Below are 18,089 nucleotides of genomic sequence, written 5' to 3'. Positions count from 1 at the left end.
GCAGATAACCGCGAGTGAAAAAAAACAGCTGTGCATATGGTCTGAGGAATGTGTATGATCTCAGAATACAAGCTCTCTTAATTGAGCGATGTGTGCCTCCCGCTGGCACCATAATTCATGCAAGAGCTTCACAGAGGAAGTCACCATGATGAAAGAAGAGAACCAAACATCATTCCGAGGACAAGTTGCCAAAGCATGATTCATTTCAGAGGCCACCGTCCGAATGTCACTTACAGCAGACTAACTTAGCCACTGAGCAATTACACAGAAATGTGACTGTGTGAGGGGAAGAAGGGAATGCAGAAAAATGAGGACTAAGAGCGATAGAAAGTTCAGAGTTAGATCTGTGGCTGTGACTAATCCCTGATTCCTGCAGAGGTGCCGGTGTCTGTTATGACTGTCCTCTCAGAGGGCTCTCGTCTCTATTCCTGCCTCATCCCATGGACACTTCCATGGAGCACGTACAAACTGCAAGAAATCATGCAAGCCTCACAAGCCTCTGGAAGCACAGGGAGACAGGCACAGGGAGACACTGTATATTGATGTAAATTCACCTCATCTCACATCAACAAAACTCCCTTACTGTACTATCCCAAGGATTCTTCAATAACTGGCATTATTCATTACTGTTGCATTTCTGTTTTCAGCACCATTTTGTGTTTAGGAACACAAACCCAGCTGACTGTATCAGCTGGAGGTTTGTTAACATAGCTTTCTATTTACTTATGTACTTGCTCAATGATTATTACTTTTCCGAGATCCCTGAAAATGAGTTTATCGAAACATGACAACTGATATGATACATCTTAGCCAAAAACACCTCAGGGGTGAAACTCCACAAAATGTGTTCTACATTGCAGGGACAGAACACTGTCCTCCATGGGCCTCTTTGCAACTGACATGATTACTTTGTGCATGTAATCTATGGGCCAAATGGGGAGCACTTGTGGGATCTGAAATTAGTTGATCAAGCTAATTAAAAGGCTGATTACCCTCTCGTTAGCGGGGGCAGTGGGGGAGGACTGTTTATAAAAGCCTTGTTAAGAGGCACGCACTGCAGTCCCTGTGAAATACAACACAGCGTATGAGTTATGGCCCTGTTGCAGAACGGCTATGCATCAGTTCTCAGGAGTCAGGACAGAACACGCCATGCCAAAAATAACCCACATATTCTGAATTTAAAAAAGCTTCGGCAACAACCATGTCACTACTATAATGCTACTAACAATTCTAGAGCTGAGAATTCTTTGTACAGTTTTCTATGGAGCTGAGCACATTACTTGGAGATTGTATGGCCCTCTGTCTGTGAATTGATTGAGGCTGTTGCTTACTGGCAGACATCGTGTGAGCTCAGTGCTGGTCTGGCAAGGGGCTGTGCTCTTATCCACCAAATGGTCCGTATCACTAAATCCATGCTGCCACATCTAGCAATTGATTAGATTGGTGCTACTTCACAAACCCCCCCCCGTTACTTATTCTCACTCCCCCTCCTCTCCTTTTTCTTACTCTCTCTCTCTCTCCTCTTTCCCTCCCTCTACCACCTCTCCCTACTTTCAAGGCCTGTTTCAAGAAGTGATGATGCAAAGGATATAAAGCACTAGAGGAGACGAGTAGAATAGGACTTCTCCATGTCCTTATTTCCCTCTCCATCTCATTCCTCTGGTTTAGGGATTAGGGCCTGGCGTGGCATCAAACCCTCCTATTGAGCTGTGTCATCAAAGAGCTGTCAGAGCAGTGTCAGGCTTTAGGGTTAGAGTGAGTAATGGGACTGAGGTTGGGCCATCTGCAGAGAATGATATGAAGGGGCAGAGATATTGGATCAACATTGGTGTCCAATAGATCAGCTCTCCAACACTGCTCTACTGATCAGCCTGGAACAGTATTATTATTATTTACCTTTATGTCAACAGGGAAGTCATATTGAGACTAAAGTCACTTTGACAAATGAGCCCTGCACAATACAAAAACAAGCACATATAGTACATCAGGCAAACATAAATATAGACAATATACACATGGCTGCAGGTAGCCTAGTGGATAGTGTTGGGCCAGCAACCGAAAGGTTGCTGGATTGAATCCCCGAGCTCACAAGGTAAAATTATGTCGTTCTGCCCCTGAGCAAAGCAGCTAAAGACGGCTGCTAGAATCTGAACTAGAACCAAAATATTTGATCATATTACTCCAGTGCTAGCCTCTCTATACTGGCTTCCTGTTAAGGCAAGGGCTAATTTCAAGGTTTTACTGCTAACCTACAAAGCATTACATGGGCTTGCTCCTACCGATCTTTCCGATTTGGTCCTGCGTACATACCTACACGTTAGCTACGGTCACAAGACGCAGGCCTCCTAATTGGCCCTAGAATTTCTAAGCAAACAGCTTGAGGCAGGGCTTTCTCCTATAGAGCTCCATTTTTATGGAATTGTATGCCTACCCATGTGAGAGACGCAGACTCGGTCTCAACCTTTAAGTCTTTATGAAGACTCATCTCTTCAGTAGGTCCTATGGTTGAGTGTAGTCTGGCCCAGGAGTGTGAAGGTGAACGGAAAGGCACTGGAGCAACGAACCGTCCTTGCTGTCTCTGCCTGCCCGGTTCCCCTCTATCCACTGGGATTCTCTGCCTCTAACCCTGTGACAGGGGCTGAGTCACTGGCGTACTGTTGCTCTTCCATGCCGTCCCTAGGAGGGGTGCATCACTTGAGTGGGTTGAGTCACTGACATGATTTCCCTGTCTGGGTTGGCGCCCCCTTGGGTTGTGCCATGGCGGAGATCTTTGCAGGCTGATATCCCTCTAGTGGTGGGGGGGGGGGGGGGGGGGGGGCTGTGCTTTGGCAAAGTGGGTGGGGTTATATCCTGCCATTTTGGCAAAGTGGGTGGGGTATTGTCGGATGGGGCCACAGTGTCTCCCGACCCCTCCTGTCTCAGCCTCCAGTATTTATGCTGCAGAAGTTTATGTGTCGGGGGGCTAGAGTCAGTCTGTTATATCTGGAGTATTTCTCCTGTCTTATCCCGTGTCCTGTGTGAATTTAAGTATGCTCTCTCTAATTCTCCCTCTTTCTGTCTGTCTGTCTGTCTGTCTGTCTGTCTTTCTTTTTCTCTCTCGGAGGAGGACCTGAGCCCTAGGACCATGCCTTAGGACTACCTAGCCTGATGACTCCTTGGTGTCCCCAGTCCGCCTGGCTGTGTTGCTGCTCCAGTTTCAACTGTTCTGTCTGCGGCTATGGAACCCTGACCTGTTCACCGGACGTGCTACCTGTCCCAGACCTGCTGTTTTCAACTCTCTAGAGACAGCAGGAGCGGTAGAGACACTCTGAACGATCGGCTATGAAAAGTCAACTGACATTTACTCCTGAGGTGCTGACCTGTCGCACCCTCGACAACCACTGTGACTATTATTATTTGACCCTGCTGGTCACCTATGAACATTTGAACATCTTGGCCATGTTCTGTTATAATCTCCACCCGGCACAGCCAGAAGAAGACTGGCCACCCCTCATTCTGGGTTCTGGGCTTTCTATGGAGTTATTCCTAGCCACCGTGCTTCTACACCTGCATTGCTTGGGGTTTTAGGCTGGGTTTCTGTACATCACTTTGTGACATCAGCTGATGTAAGGGCTTTATAAATAAATTTGATTGATTTGACTGAGTTAACCCACTGTTTCCACTGAGTTAACCCACTGTTGTATGTGACAATAAAACATATTTAGCTTTTATTTATAGTGTCCATATACATATTTGGAGTAACAATTATTGTATTCAAAGGATGTGCTTTGCTTACGATAGCGCATGCATCATAGTCTATATCAGTGGTTCCGAAACGTTTTATAGTCCCGTACCCCTTCAAACATTAAACCTCCAGCTGCGTACCCCCTCTAGCACCAGGGTCAGTGCACTCTAAAATGTTGTTTTTTGCCATCACTGTAAGCCTGCCACACAAACACTATACAATACATTTATTAACATGAGAACGAGTGTGAGTTTGTCACAACCTTGCTCGTGGGAAGTGACAAAGAGCTCTTATAGGACCAGGGTACAAATAATAATATAATAATAATAATAATAATAATCAATAATTTAGCTTTTTGTTAACTATCTTACATATAAAACCGTATTTGTTAATTCAAAATTGTGAATAACTCACCACAGGTTAATGAGAAGGGTATGCTTGAAAGGAAGCACAACTCTGCAAAGTTGGGTTGTATTGGAGAGAGTTTCAGTCTTAAATAATTTTCCGCACACAGTCTGTGCCTGTATTTAGTTGTCATGCTAGTGAGGGCCAAGAATCCACTCTCACATAGGTGCTTGCAAAGGGCATCAGTGTCTTAACAGCGCGATTTGCCAAGGCAGGATACTCTGTGCGCAGCCCAATCCAGAAATCTGGCAGTGGCTTCTGATTAAATTCAATCTTCACAGAACCGACAGTTGCAATTTCAATGAGGCTCTCTTGTTCAGATATCGGTAAGTGGACTGGAGGCAGGGCATGAAAGGGATAATTAATCCAGTTGTTTGTGTCATCCGTTTCGGTAAAGTATCTGCGTATTAGCGCACCCAACTCACTCGCTATATCACATTTGCCATTGTCCGTAAGCTTGAGTTCATTTGCATACAAACAAATCATACAATGATGGAAATACCTGTGTGTTGTCCTTGTTAATACAGAGACAGAGAAGAGAACCAACTTCGTAATCATAGCCTCAATTTACAGTGGGGCAAAAAAGTATTTAGCTAGCCACCAATTGTGCAAGTTCTCCCACTTAAAAAGATGAGAGGCCTGTAATTTTCATCATAGGTACACTTCAACTATGACAGACAAAAAATACTTATTTTCCACCATAATTTGCAAACAAATTCATTAAAAATCCTACAATGTGATTTTCTGGATTTTTTTTCTCATTTTGAAGTGTACCTATGATGAAAATTACAGGCCTCTCTCATCTTTTTAAGTGGGAGAACTTGCACAATTGGTGGCTGACTAAATACTTTTTTGCCCCACTGTATGTCCTGCACATTGAATATAGTTGTGGAGAGTCCCTGTAATCCTAGATTCAGATAATTCAGGTGAGAAAAAACATCACCCAGATAAGCCAGTCGTGTGAGAAACTCCTCATCATGCAAGTGGACAGACAAGTGAAAATTATGGTCAGTAAAGAAAGCTTTAAGCTCGTCTCTTCAAAAAAATGTGTCAATACTTTGCCCCTTGATAAAAGCGTTACATGATTGCTGTCCATGTCATTGTATAGTGCAGAAATAAACAGGTTCAAAATCATATAAAATTGTATTTGTCACCAACCAGCTGTATGTTGATATTGTCGTTGCTCAGCCACGATTCGGTGAAATATAAGATATTACAATTTTTAATGTCCCGTTGGTAGGATATACCTGCTTTCAGTTTGTCCCATTTATTTTCAAGCGATTGAACGTGTGCTAGCAGAACGGAAGGCAAGGGTAGATTAGCCCCTTGTCGCCTGATCCTCACAAGGCATCCTTATCTCTTTCCACGAATCCTATGTTCCCTTACCAGTGAATCACAGGGATCTGGGCTTGGTCGGGTGTCCGTAGTATACACCTCCCGTCTGACTCATTGAAGAAGAACTCCTCAACCGAGTTCAGATGTCCAGCAGCTCTTTTTGGTCATAAGAGACGGTAGCAGCAACATTATGTACAAAACAAGTTAAGAACAACGCAAAAAAATATAAAAAATAGCATGGGTGGTTAAGAACTGATAAGACAGCAGCCCTACCCTCCGGCGCCATCTTCACCTTGCTTTAACAAAGTTAAGCATTTTCACTGTAAGTGTCCAAAACGTCTTTCAAGCTCGCAGGCATTCCCTTGCAGCAAGAGCCTCTCAGTGGATACTGCAGTGTACCTAAGTGGCGTTGGAAGCAACTGCTTGCACTATGTCTCCCTGTCATGACTTTTGTGCCATCAGTACAGATACCAACACCTCTTGACCATCAAAGTCCATTTGATGTCACAAAGCTGTCCAGTACTTTAAAAATATCCTCTCCTGTTGTCCTGGTTTCCAGTGGTTTACAGAAGAGGATATCTTCCTTAATTGAACCCCCATAAACGCAACAGACATTTGCCAGGAGCTGTGCCAGGCCCGCCACATCTGTTGACTCATCCAGCTTTAACTGATAAAATTCACTGGCTTGTATGCGAAGCAGTAATTGTTTAAAAACATCTCTTACCATGTCACTGATGAGTGTCGTGAAACAGTGTTGTTTGATGAATGCATTGTCTGTATAGTTTTCTTGTCCTTTTCCCTCAGCATTGTCCCAGCTATATCCACGGCAGAAAGAATAATTAAGTCCTCCACAATAGCATGGGGGCTTGCCGATCCTAGTCACTCAGTAGCTCACCACATAAGACACTTCCAGCCCCTTCTTATTAATGGTATCTGTTGCTTTTATACATGACTTACTGTCTTAATTCTCACTCAAAAAACTCCTGTGGCTTATTTTTCTAATTGGCATGTTTTGTTTCTAAATGTCTGCGCAAGAGTTTCATCGAGTTGTGAGAGTACTTTTGCACATATAACACACTGTGGCTGAGGAAAGGCACTACTCCCAATATAAGTGAACACCAAATCAATGTAGTTCTCATCATATTTACACTTCTTTGATGGTCCAACGTCCCGGTCTGTTTGATGCTTTCCCGGGTAAGGGGGCAGTAGCTCTTCGGCTGCATCAGATTCACAACTGTCAGTGTCCATGCTAGCTGGGCAAACAATAAATGTAGAATTACTGATGCTAGCACTGGATGTGCTCATGGAAGCAGAACAACTTGTGTTGTCGACAGGTGCAGGTGTAGTACTGCTGGTATGTGTCTATGGACACAGGCCTTACTTTTTTTAACCATTTATCAATTTTCGAGCAAACGGAATGAGCAGCAGCTACATTTGCCTACATACGGACTGTTAATGGAATTCCCGCGAGAGAGTAACGGTTAATGTGATTGGATGTTACTTATTTGACTAGGCTACCTGTATTTGTTATTTTGCTGAACACTAGATGGTTTAATTTTATTTTTGGTAGTGAAACGAGGCTACTCAGGTGAGAAAAAAAACATAAAAAAGTATAGCCCATTGGAAAATATAAATGGACTGTTTTAAAATGTAAAAAAAAAGATATAGATATAAAAAAATTAAATTAATTTTCTATGTGAATCACATTTTTATTTGGCGTACCCCCGACCACATTCCACATACCCCAGTTTGGGAATACCTGGTCTATATGATAATATCAATCAAGCACTTAAATGTGTTGATTTAATTATACCACAGCTGAGAAGTGTGTGGGATGTGTAAATTTATGACAGATTATGTAAATGTTCATTTTCAACATTTACTGCTTTTGCTAACACAAAGTAACATAACTAAATCAGCTTTATTCAGTTCACCTTTGGTTCATAGACCTAGAGTACAGGATCTTGAGAGATCCTAGCCTAGACCCCACTGACTGACGGCAAGCGAATTTACCTTTGACGATGAGCTCAGCGAAGTTGGAGACCCCAGAGCCCCTGGAGGACTGGGTGACACATCGGTACAAGTCCTGGTCGTTGCGCTGCACACTGTCCACCTGGAATGATGCCACAAAGCGCCGGTGACTCAGGTGCTTGACCAAGGCTGTAGCTATCACGTCCCCACTGTGCCTCTGGAGAGAGGGGACAGAAAAAACAGGATGGGTCAGACATAAACAAGCACACTCACAAACACATTCTTGCACACAGACACACAGCTGCAAATGTAACAGTATTACTTCCATTTACCGCCTTGCCCCAACCTGGGCTTGAATCACATCAACAACTGCCTCCCATGAAGCATCGTTACCTATCGCGCCACAAAAGCCACAGCCTTTGCAGAGCAAAGGAAACAACTACTTCAAGGTCTCAGAGCGAGTGATGTCACCAATTGAAACACTACTAGCACGCACCGCTAACTAACTAGCCATTTCACACCGGTTACACTCACCCCCCTTTGACAACCTTCTCCACAGAACCCCAGCAGCTGGGCAGAGCCCAACTGAGTGATCCAATGTAAGAGTATTGCTTCCGTCCCTCTCCTTGCCCCAACCTGGACTTTTACCAGGGACTCTCTGAACACTTTAACAACTGCCTCCCACGAACCATCGTTTCCTATTGCTCCACAAAAGTCTGTGGCCTTTGCAGTGTAAGGGTAGTGCTGTAGCAGTCATGACATTTAGTCAGCCGGTTATTTTCATGTAAATAACTGCATCTCAAGGCCTCGACGCATACAAGCAGCATACAAGCCACTGGTGTGCTCCTTTGGAACGTCTACATTTTAAAAAGTCTAATACATCCATTAAATATACACTATCACAATAAATCCATCATTTATTTTTTGGCAGCTCTAAAGACAACCTTATGATATGAAGAAAATATATTTTTGCACCATGCCATAGGCAGTAGGCTAATTCATTTAGGAGACAAGATAGTCCTGTTTCATTATTTTATATAACATGATTTTCTAGTAAGAAGGATATAATTCCCATTTCAGAGCGAGTGCGCATAGGAAGTGGCTATATTGAGCGTAAAAGTAACCATTTGAACCAGGTTCTATACGCTAGACTTATTTGGCAACTTTAGTTGTGAATGATACAAACCTTAGAATGTCTTAGAAATCAAAACATACAGGATATGGGCTGCATGATGCTACTATAGGCTATTGTGATCTGTTCCTTCCCTCGGGCTGCTCAAACGTGTGCACGCTGTCCTCTCATCAAGTGATCACCCATCAGACTATTCTAACACTTTGCCAGTTGGTCAGCGCATGCTCGGAGTACACATCCTGCTAATCCGTCTGGCCCAGCGGCCTTGTGAATGTTGACCCGCCACATCGGCTGTGGTCTTACTCACACCGGCTAAAATTTGTTTCTATTGAAAATGGCTCATTATCAAATGGGCGGGAACAGGGCCAGGAGTAAAAATACATGTCATCCGTATGCACTCAAATAGAGAATGGAGGTGTGTTGTCACAGTTCGTTTTTCAATCATGCCAGGTAAGTTACTACTCTGGTTTTATAGTAGAGCACGTGCTTAATATGAGCAGCTGAGGAATAAATACAGTAGCATCTGGGATCCTCCTCTTTTTAAGGGCAACCATCAAAACTTTCAAATGGGATTGAATATAGAAATGTCTGGGTTTATACAATGAACAAAACTATAAACGCAACATGTTGGTCCCATGTTTCATGAGCTGAAATAAAAATCCATGAAATGTTCCTAAATACACAAAAAGCTTATTTTCTCAAATGTTTTGCACAAATGTGTTCACATCCCTGTTTGTGTGCACTTCTCCTTTGCCAAGATAATCCATCCACCTGACAGGTATGGCATATCAAGAAGCTGATTAAACAGCACGATCATTACACAGGTGAACCTTGGGTTGGGGACAATAAAAGTCACTCTAAAACGTGCAGTTTTGTCACACAACACAATGCCAGAGATGTCTCAAGTTTTGAGGAATTCGCATGCTGTCTGCAGGAATGTCCACCAGAGCTGTTGTCGTTTTAGAATTTGGCAGTACGTCCAACTAGCCTCACAACCGCAGACCATGTGTAACCATGCCAGCCCAGGACATCCGCATCCGGCTTCTTCACCTTTGGGATTGTCGGAGACCAGCCACCTGGTCAGTTGATGAATCTTGGGGTTTGCGCAACCAAATAATTTCTGCACAAATTGTCAGAAACCGTCTCAGGGAAGCTCATCTGGGTGCTCATTGTCCTCAGGATCTTTACCTGACTGCAGTTCGGCGTCATAATTGACTTCAGTGGGCAAATGCTCACCCTTGATGGCAACTGGCACGCAGGAAAAGTGTGCTTTTCATGGTTTCAAATGTACTGGGCAGATAGCAAAGCATACCCAAGTTTGCTGATGTCAACATTGTGAACAGAGTGCCCCATGGTGGCGTTTGGGTTAAGCTATGGACAACAAACATAAGCCATGGACAACGAACACAATTGTATCTTACCTATGGCAATTTGAATACACAGAGATACCGTGATGAGATCCTTAGGCCCATTGTCGTGCCATTCATCCGCCGCCATCACCTCATGTTTCAGCATGATAATACACGGCCACATGTCGCAAGGATCTGTACGCAATTCCTGGAAACTGAAAATGTCCCAGTTCTTCCATGGCCTGCATACTCACCAGACATGTCACCCATTGAGCATGTATGGGTATGCTCTGGATCGACGTGTACAACAGCGTGTTCTAGTTCCCACCAATATCCAGCAACTTCGCACAGCCATTGAAGAGGAGTGGGACAACATTCCACAGTTCACAATCAACAGCCTGATAAACTCTATGCAACTCTATAAGGAGATGTGTTGCGCTGCATGAGGCAAATGATGGTCACACCAGATACTGACTGGTTTTCTGATCCACACCCCTACCTTTTTTTTATGTATAGGTGACCAAGAGATGCATATCTGTATTCCCAGTCATGTGAAATCCATAGATTAGGGCCTAATGAATTTATTTCAATTGACAGATGTCCTTATATGAACTGTAGCTCAGTAAAATCTTTGAAATTGTTGCATGTTGAGAATATATTTTTGTTCAGTATAATAACACTTATTTCACTCCCCGCACCGTTTGAGGAGCACGCAGCCTTGCTGCGCAACAGGTGATATTCCACCGAAACTCAGTATGCCATGGGCTCTCCAACACACTGTTTTCACAACAAAACATATTTTATTACATTCTTGACAGCCCCTCTCTTTGTGCTTTCTAGAAAGTAGAGAGAGGAGATGGAAATGCACAGTGATGAGATATTATGTATCTAAAGGTAATGGATCAGCCTATTAATTATCAAATATATTTTTTAAAAATTGCCTAATATTTGTCACGTCTCTCGTCCAAAGGCATGGACCAAAGTGCAGGGTGGTAAGTTTTCAAGATTTTTATTTATCAAAACACTCAAACAAAAATAACAAAGTGAAAGACGACCAGTTCTGTAAAGCAAATGAACTATACAGAAAACAACTACCCACAAAACACAGGTGGGGAAAAGGCTACCTAAGTATGATTCCCAATCTGAGACAATGATAGACAGCTGCCTCTGATTGGGAACCACACTCGGCCAAAAACAAAGAAATAGAAAACAGAAATAAAGAAACTAGAATGCCCACCCTGACCTAACCAAAATAGAGAATAAAGGCCTCTATGGCCAGGGCGTGACAAAAGCCTCTATGGCCAGGGCGTGACAATACTATACAATACTTATATTCTCGTTTGGAGCGTAGCATAAGGTAACCAGTCCATCTAGAACGCATAATAATACAGTCCACACTCAAAGACAATTATTATGGAATAACTTACATTTTGGAGTGTAGGCTAGACCAATTATGTTTTTCTGCCGTGCGTAATATGCAGTTGGCTTTTAGGCTATGTTTTGTATAATGGCACAATCATTATTTTAATTCAGGCTTTTTGGGGGGGGGGGGGGGGGTATTGGGCTCATACACTAAGTGTATAAAACATTGATCATTCCATGACATATACTGACCAGGTGAATCCAGGTGAAAGCTATGATCCCTTATAAATGTCACCTGTTAAATCCAATTTAATCAGTATAGATGAAGGAGGAGACAGGTTAAAGAAATATTTTTAAGCCTTGAGACAAATGAGACATGGATTGTGTATGTTTGCTATTCAGAGGGTGAATGAACGGGCTAGACAAAATATTTAGGTGCCTTTGAACAGGGTATGGTAGTAGGTGCCAGCCGCACCGATTTGTGTCAAGAACGGCAATGCTGCTTTTGAATGGCAGGGGACATCCCTCTGTGGTAAACATGTACAATTACATTCAGGTATCCTTTAATACAAACAAATGAAATCGTGTCAAGATAATAATGATTATGAGAGCAATGTTGGTTATGAGGGCCATTAGTTAATTCAGCGCAGGTGCCGGTAGTCAGTTAGCATCACCCAGCACTCACACAGTCCTGCAAAACACTACGGAGCCAATACATTTAAATCCACATGAGTAGCTAAAAGTGTATGCCTGGTGGGCTTAATGTTTCACCATGTAGTCACTCTAATGTGTCGTCTGGCAGATGAATAGCATGGGGTAGGCTTTCATGTTTTGGTACAGAGCAAAAGGAAACGAAAGAGAGAAAATGACTCTGACACCAGTGCTCTTCAAAGCCAGAATATACCACGGAGAAGGAGTGGGCGTGACAAAGGTAGAGAGAGAGAGCGCAGGAGAAAAAATAACAAAAACAAAAGAGACTACTGGTGCTGGGAAAGAAAGCTGCAGTAGAGATATTGTTGAATGAAAGGAGGTATCCCACTAAACCCTTCAAGGCATTTCTCACATTGTTCTTTTCCATTATCACCACAAGCATCCTTCAAGCCTATAGTCTCAACAACAGGCCACCTTGAGCCTAACATTAGTCTAACGTGTAGGCCAAGGTATTTTTCAGTGTGTGAAATAGCAGGCTTGCCTATCAACACATTCTTCTCTCTCTTTCTTTTTCATTGAAAAACAACTGGTGAGTAAACAGAATCAGTCTCAGAGAAGACATTGGCCCGGGGTCCTCTGGGAAGCAAGTGGGATGAGCTAGGCCCCTTCTCTGTTCGCTTGGATGACTGGATGTGTGTAAGTCTTTGTGCTGTCCAAAGCCACAGTGGACTTGTCTGTATGTTTGTAAACTCTTGAAAGCCACAGACCACAGAAGCCCCAACTGTCACAAGTAAACACCCAAACTCTGATTAGGGTCAAGCAGTGGCAACCAGTCTGGTTTGGTGGTCATACCAAAAACAAACCAAACCCTCAATCATAGACTTCAGTGTCTACTGCCCTTGGCTTACTTCTTTTATCTATTTAGATGTTTCTCCCTCCACAAAAGGATATTAGGAAAATCAGGTTAATCAAATAAGCCTGAGACGGATTATGTAAACTATCAGGCTGGAGCGAATTACTGAGAAAACTACCAAATTATCTGTTTAGTCTGGCAGGAGTTGGCATGGTGAGACTGGGTCGCAGCTGGTACACACAGCAGATGCAACAATCACATGAAAACAACAAAACAACAGGGAGGGGAAGCAACCTCATCTAAAATGGCAGCCGTGACACCCAGTCATGTATCTCCTCATGCTGTTTGGGGAAGGCAGGCATCGAAGAGCCTTGAGGACTTTTGTTATTGCAAATGTTAGTGCCGTTATGACAGCTCCCTACTGGAGGCATCTGTCCTTGTCCTTGTGATGTTACATAATGGTTTGTTTGATATCATTCTCACTCGGATGTTAAAGGTTTTGTAACGTTGAAGGAAGGACAGGGACGCCTCCACTACTTTGAGGTCTCAAAGTTGAAGACAATGTTGTGCCTTGCGCCTCAAGGCTTGCATGGTGTAATTAACACATACTGTGGTGGTGGTGGTAAGAGTCGTGGATGTGTGGCTGCCTGGTAATTGCTGTGAGAGACAGAGCCTGGAAACAAAAGACTATCACAATGCTCTTTGAAAGCTTCCATCAGGTCTTCATACGTAATGTTTTTAAAACCAATGAATGTTATTCACTCAGACATGCACTGCAGCGGCCTTCCTGACCTTCAGAGGGATGGAATTTGCATGAATAAAGCATACAAGTAGGAAAAAGGGATATTAAAAACAGAGCCCTCTAAAGGAAGAAGGCTGTGAAGAAAGTAGAGCACTGTGAAATCATGAGCAAACTGGATTTTGAAAGGTGCTGGGCTGGAGAGTCTTCAAGGCTGGTGCGTAGCATTAAAACTCCCCCCAATGCTCTGCTGAATTTGAATACAAACACAAGCATGTATATAATTCAAAGACACTGACCCATCGTTTCAAGTTTCCCTCTTTAATGGCATGACTACAAATACACTTAAAGTAGAACTCAAAAGTGCTGGTATTCCCAAAGAGACCTGCATTCAAATAGTATTTGGTTTCTTTGAAATACTTCAGCTGCGCTTGATTGAGCTTGTCTGGCTCAATGGAACCAATTCAATAGCTGAAAATGAACCCAAAAGTGCAAACCCACCTGCCACTCCAGACAGACTCAATCAAACTCTCAAAAGTATTTGAAAGAAAATAAATACTATGGGTGTGCCCCTAAATCCCCACTGACCTCCAGTAGGAACTTCTCAGCTTCCGATGCCCGGCCCGATGCCACACACTGGAAGGTTGCATTCTGCCCAGCGTTGACTTCCTCATCTCCCAGCCGGGAGAAGTGGGGCGCCTTATCTGTTGGAACAGAGTGAGAGAGCAGAAATCAAATGACTGCTGTGCCGTGACAGACAGCTAATCCCAATGTTGGCCAGGCAGACCAACAAAATAAATGCTTTTATTTAAAATACATTTTACGAAGTTATGTGTGGCAAAACACCCCCTTCCTTCAATTTCAGGGTTATGCAGCTATACTAGGGCTCCCGAGTGGCGCATCGGTCTAAGGCACTGCATCTCAGTGTTAGAGGGTTCTATCCCGGACTGTATCACAACTGGCGGTGATCAGGAGTCCCATAGGGTGGGGCAAAATTTCCCCAGCGTCGTCCGGGTTAGGGGAGCGTTTGGCCGGGGTAGGCTGTCATTGTAAAATAAAAATATGTTCTTAACTGACTTGCATAGTTAAATAAAAAATTAAATACTACATTTCATGATTTCTAAAGAGCTGCAGTAAATTATCATCATTCGGACTTTGTTCCAGCTTTATTGCCAGTGTGAGATGTGTGTGAAAGTATGAAAATGTCACCGTTGGCAGCTTTTCACATTATACGACAAAGTAATTCAAACTTGCATGTTAAATTAGATAAAAATCAGAGACTAATTGTCTCCCATTAAGGACCTCACAGCTGGTTGGAGAAGGACTCATTGACATACTGACATATTGCTTGTTCTCTCCCTTTATTGTCCTACAATAAACTCACAAAGAGAAGTCATCCAATACACAACTTAGAAATGAATTGCTGGCGGCTACTATTCTCGACAACCTTTCACTGTGGCGATAAGTTATAACACAGGCATCAACGGAAGTTAAGTGAACATCCTTTAACCAGATCCCCAGACAATTGCGAAATCAGGCTCAAGAACATTGTTGCTGATGAAAGAGCAGCACTCTTCTAATAAGAACCCAGCTTGATGCATCGAGCTCCGCAGTGAGTGTGGGTTCCTCAGCAGCAAACCCACCCAGCTACACTGTGATTAACACTGGAGCTCTCCTGCTCCTCCACAGCTCTATGAGACAGACTTCCCGCAGAGCCTAACCACTGGGTTAGAGCCTCCAGCACAGGCTCTCACAAAACGGAGGACAACCCAACGTAGACAGGATACGTTACTTTAGTGGTGGAGTAGTAGTGAAATCAAAAAGAGGGAGGCGAATGTTTCAATTCCTGCTCTTCCATGTTCAGTGTTTCATTACATTGTTGCTTTCTGGGAGAGAGAGAGAGAATTTGTTGATCTACTTTGTGTAAATAGGCAGGGGGGAGAGGCGGGGATGCCTCTTGCGTTTGTAGTCCACAGGTGGTCAAGTTTCCCATGGACGAGTCCCCCGTCTAAGGTTAATTCATAATTAATCGTAGCTATGAGCCAGCATAAACAAACACAAAAATGAATGTGATAAAACTGGGCCTTCTGTTAACTGAAAAACTTGGTAGTATAAATGTGTCAGATCACATCCCGGGGACTCTTTACCATGATAAATATTTAATTTGACTGCAACACTGGTTTCAGAGTCAAAGACTAGGACTATGGAGACTACAACAGAAATGTCAAGCGTGCTTAGCAGTTTCAACCAGAATTTGCAAGAAGGAAGGAGCTTGGTGGCTTTTCTTCTTTTTTTTCTCTCCGCTTTTGTCTCCTTTCCTTATGACAAATGGTGCAGGCTGGCCGTGTGCCACCATAGACAGTCTAAATTATTTAATGGTAGCACTGGGGGTGCGGGGTGTAGAAGATACCATCTGCTCTCCATGGGAAACGCGGGGAACCACTGGGTGGCTAGGCAGAGACACAGTCAGCATCTCTGATTGAAATCCCTTCCGGTCTCCATGGCACATGGTGTCTATAAAACGATACAGTAGAAACTATACTGAACAAAAATATAAACGCAACATGTAAAGTGTTAGTAATGTTTTTCATGAGCTAAAATAAAAGTTCCCAGAAATGTTCCATATGCACAAAAAGCTTTTCTCTAAAATGTTTGTTTGTTTACATCCCTGTTAGTGAGCATTTCTCCCTTACCAAGATAATCCATCCACCTGACAGGTGTGACATATCAAGAAGCTGATTAACAGCATGATCATTACACAGGTGAACCTTGTGCTGTGGACAATAAAAGGCACTCTAAAATGTGCAGTACCACAAGTTTTGAGGGAGCGTGCAATTGGCATGCTGACTGTAGGAATGTCCAACAGAGCTGGTGCTAGAGAATTGAATGTTCATTTCTCTACCATAAGCCGCCTCCAACATCATTTTAGAGAATTACAATCAACCAGCCTCACAACCGCAGACCAAGTGTAACCTCGCCAGCCCAGAACCTCCACATCCGGCTTCTTCACCTGCAGGATCGTCTGAGGAGTGTGGGGGGGGGAAACTAATTCAGATTGGCTTGGCCTATCTCCCCAGTGGGTGGACCTGGCTCCCAAGTGGGTGGGCATGTAACCTCCCAGGCCCACCCATGGCTGCGCCCCTGCCGCAGTCATGTGAAATTCATAGATTAGGGCCTAATGAACTTATTCAATTGCCTTATTTCCTTCTATGAACTGTAACTTTGTTGTGTGTTGCGTTTAAAATGTAGTTCAGTATACAAAAATCCATGCAAAAAAATGATCCTCCAATTACACGGTACCGAAAACCCTCATGACAAGGAAAAGAAAAGCCCAGAGTATAACCTCACCTCAAGCACAAGTCACTTATATCTACAATTGAAGTTGGAAGTGTACATACACTTAGGCTGGAGTCATTCAAACTCGTTTTTCAACCACTCCAAACATGTTTTGTTTACAAACTATAGTTTTGGAAAGTCGGTTAAGACATCTACTTTGTGCATGACAGAAGTCATTTTCCAACAATTGTTTACAGACAGATTATTTCACTTATAATTAACTGTATCACAATTCCAGTGGGTCAGAAGTTTACATACACTAAGTTGACTGTGCTTTTAAACAACTTGGACAATTCCCGAAAATGATGTCATGGCTTTAGAAGCTTCTGATAGGCTAATCGACATAATTTGAGTCAATACGAGGTGTACCTTTGGATGTATTTCAAGGCCTACCTAAACTCAGTGCCTCTTTGCTTGACATCATGGGAAAATCAAAATATATCAGCCAAGACCTCAGAAAAACAATTGCAGACCTCCACAAGTCTGGTTCATCCTTGGGAGTAATTTCCAAACACATGAAGGTACCACGTTCATCTGTACAAACAATAGTACGCAAGTATAAACACCATGGGACCACGCAGCTGTCATACCGCTCAGGAAGGAGACGCGTTCTGTCTCCTAGAAGTGCAAATCAATCCCAGAACAACAGCAAAGGACCTTGTGAAGATGCTGGAGGAAACAAAGTATCTATATCCACAGTAAAATGAGTCCTATATCAACATAACCTGAAAGGCCGCTCAGCAAGGAAGAAGAAACTGCTCCAAAACCGCCATAAAAAAGCCAGACTACGGTTTGCAACTGCACATGGGGACAAAGATCGTACTTTATGGAGAAATGTCTTCTGGACTGATGAAACAAAAATAGAACTGTTTGGCCATAATGACCATTGTTATGTTTGGAGAAAAAAGGGGGAGGCTTGCAAGTCGAATAACACCATCCCAACAGTGAACGACAGGGGTGGCAGCATCATCTTGTGGGGCTTATTTTCTGCAGGAGGGACTGGTGCACTTCACAAAATAGATGGCATCATGAGGAGGTAAAATTATGTGTATATATTGAAGAAGCATCTCAAGACATCAGTTAGGAAGTTAAAGCTTGGTCGCAAAGTTGTTGAAAAATGGCTTAAGGACAACAGTCAAGGTACTGGAGTGGTCATCACAAAGCCCTGATCTCAAACCTATTGAAAATTTGTGGGCAAAACTGAAAAAGCGTGTGGAGGCCTACAAACCTGA

General features: G+C 43.2%; 1 protein-coding gene across 8 annotated transcripts in view; it reads right to left on the bottom strand.

The window, feature by feature from the left end:
• ptprub (protein tyrosine phosphatase receptor type Ub) overlaps positions 1-18,089 on the bottom strand; it is a 353,002-nt gene that overhangs the window by 130,403 nt on the left and 204,510 nt on the right. For all 8 annotated transcript variants that reach the window (XM_036973945.1, XM_036973950.1, XM_036973953.1 and 5 more), the window contains exons 5-6: positions 14,110-14,225; positions 7,478-7,652 (exon numbers count right to left, since the gene is read on the bottom strand). In XM_036973945.1, the coding sequence (XP_036829840.1) occupies positions 7,478-7,652; positions 14,110-14,225 (291 nt within the window). The remainder of the gene's footprint in view (positions 1-7,477; positions 7,653-14,109; positions 14,226-18,089) is intronic.

This window comes from Oncorhynchus mykiss, chromosome 3 (genome assembly GCF_013265735.2).
Source record: "Oncorhynchus mykiss isolate Arlee chromosome 3, USDA_OmykA_1.1, whole genome shotgun sequence".
In the NCBI taxonomy this organism is placed as follows: domain Eukaryota; kingdom Metazoa; phylum Chordata; class Actinopteri; order Salmoniformes; family Salmonidae; genus Oncorhynchus; species Oncorhynchus mykiss.
Note: the sequence above shows the minus strand (reverse complement) of the source record. Positions and strands in the feature narration are given on the sequence as shown.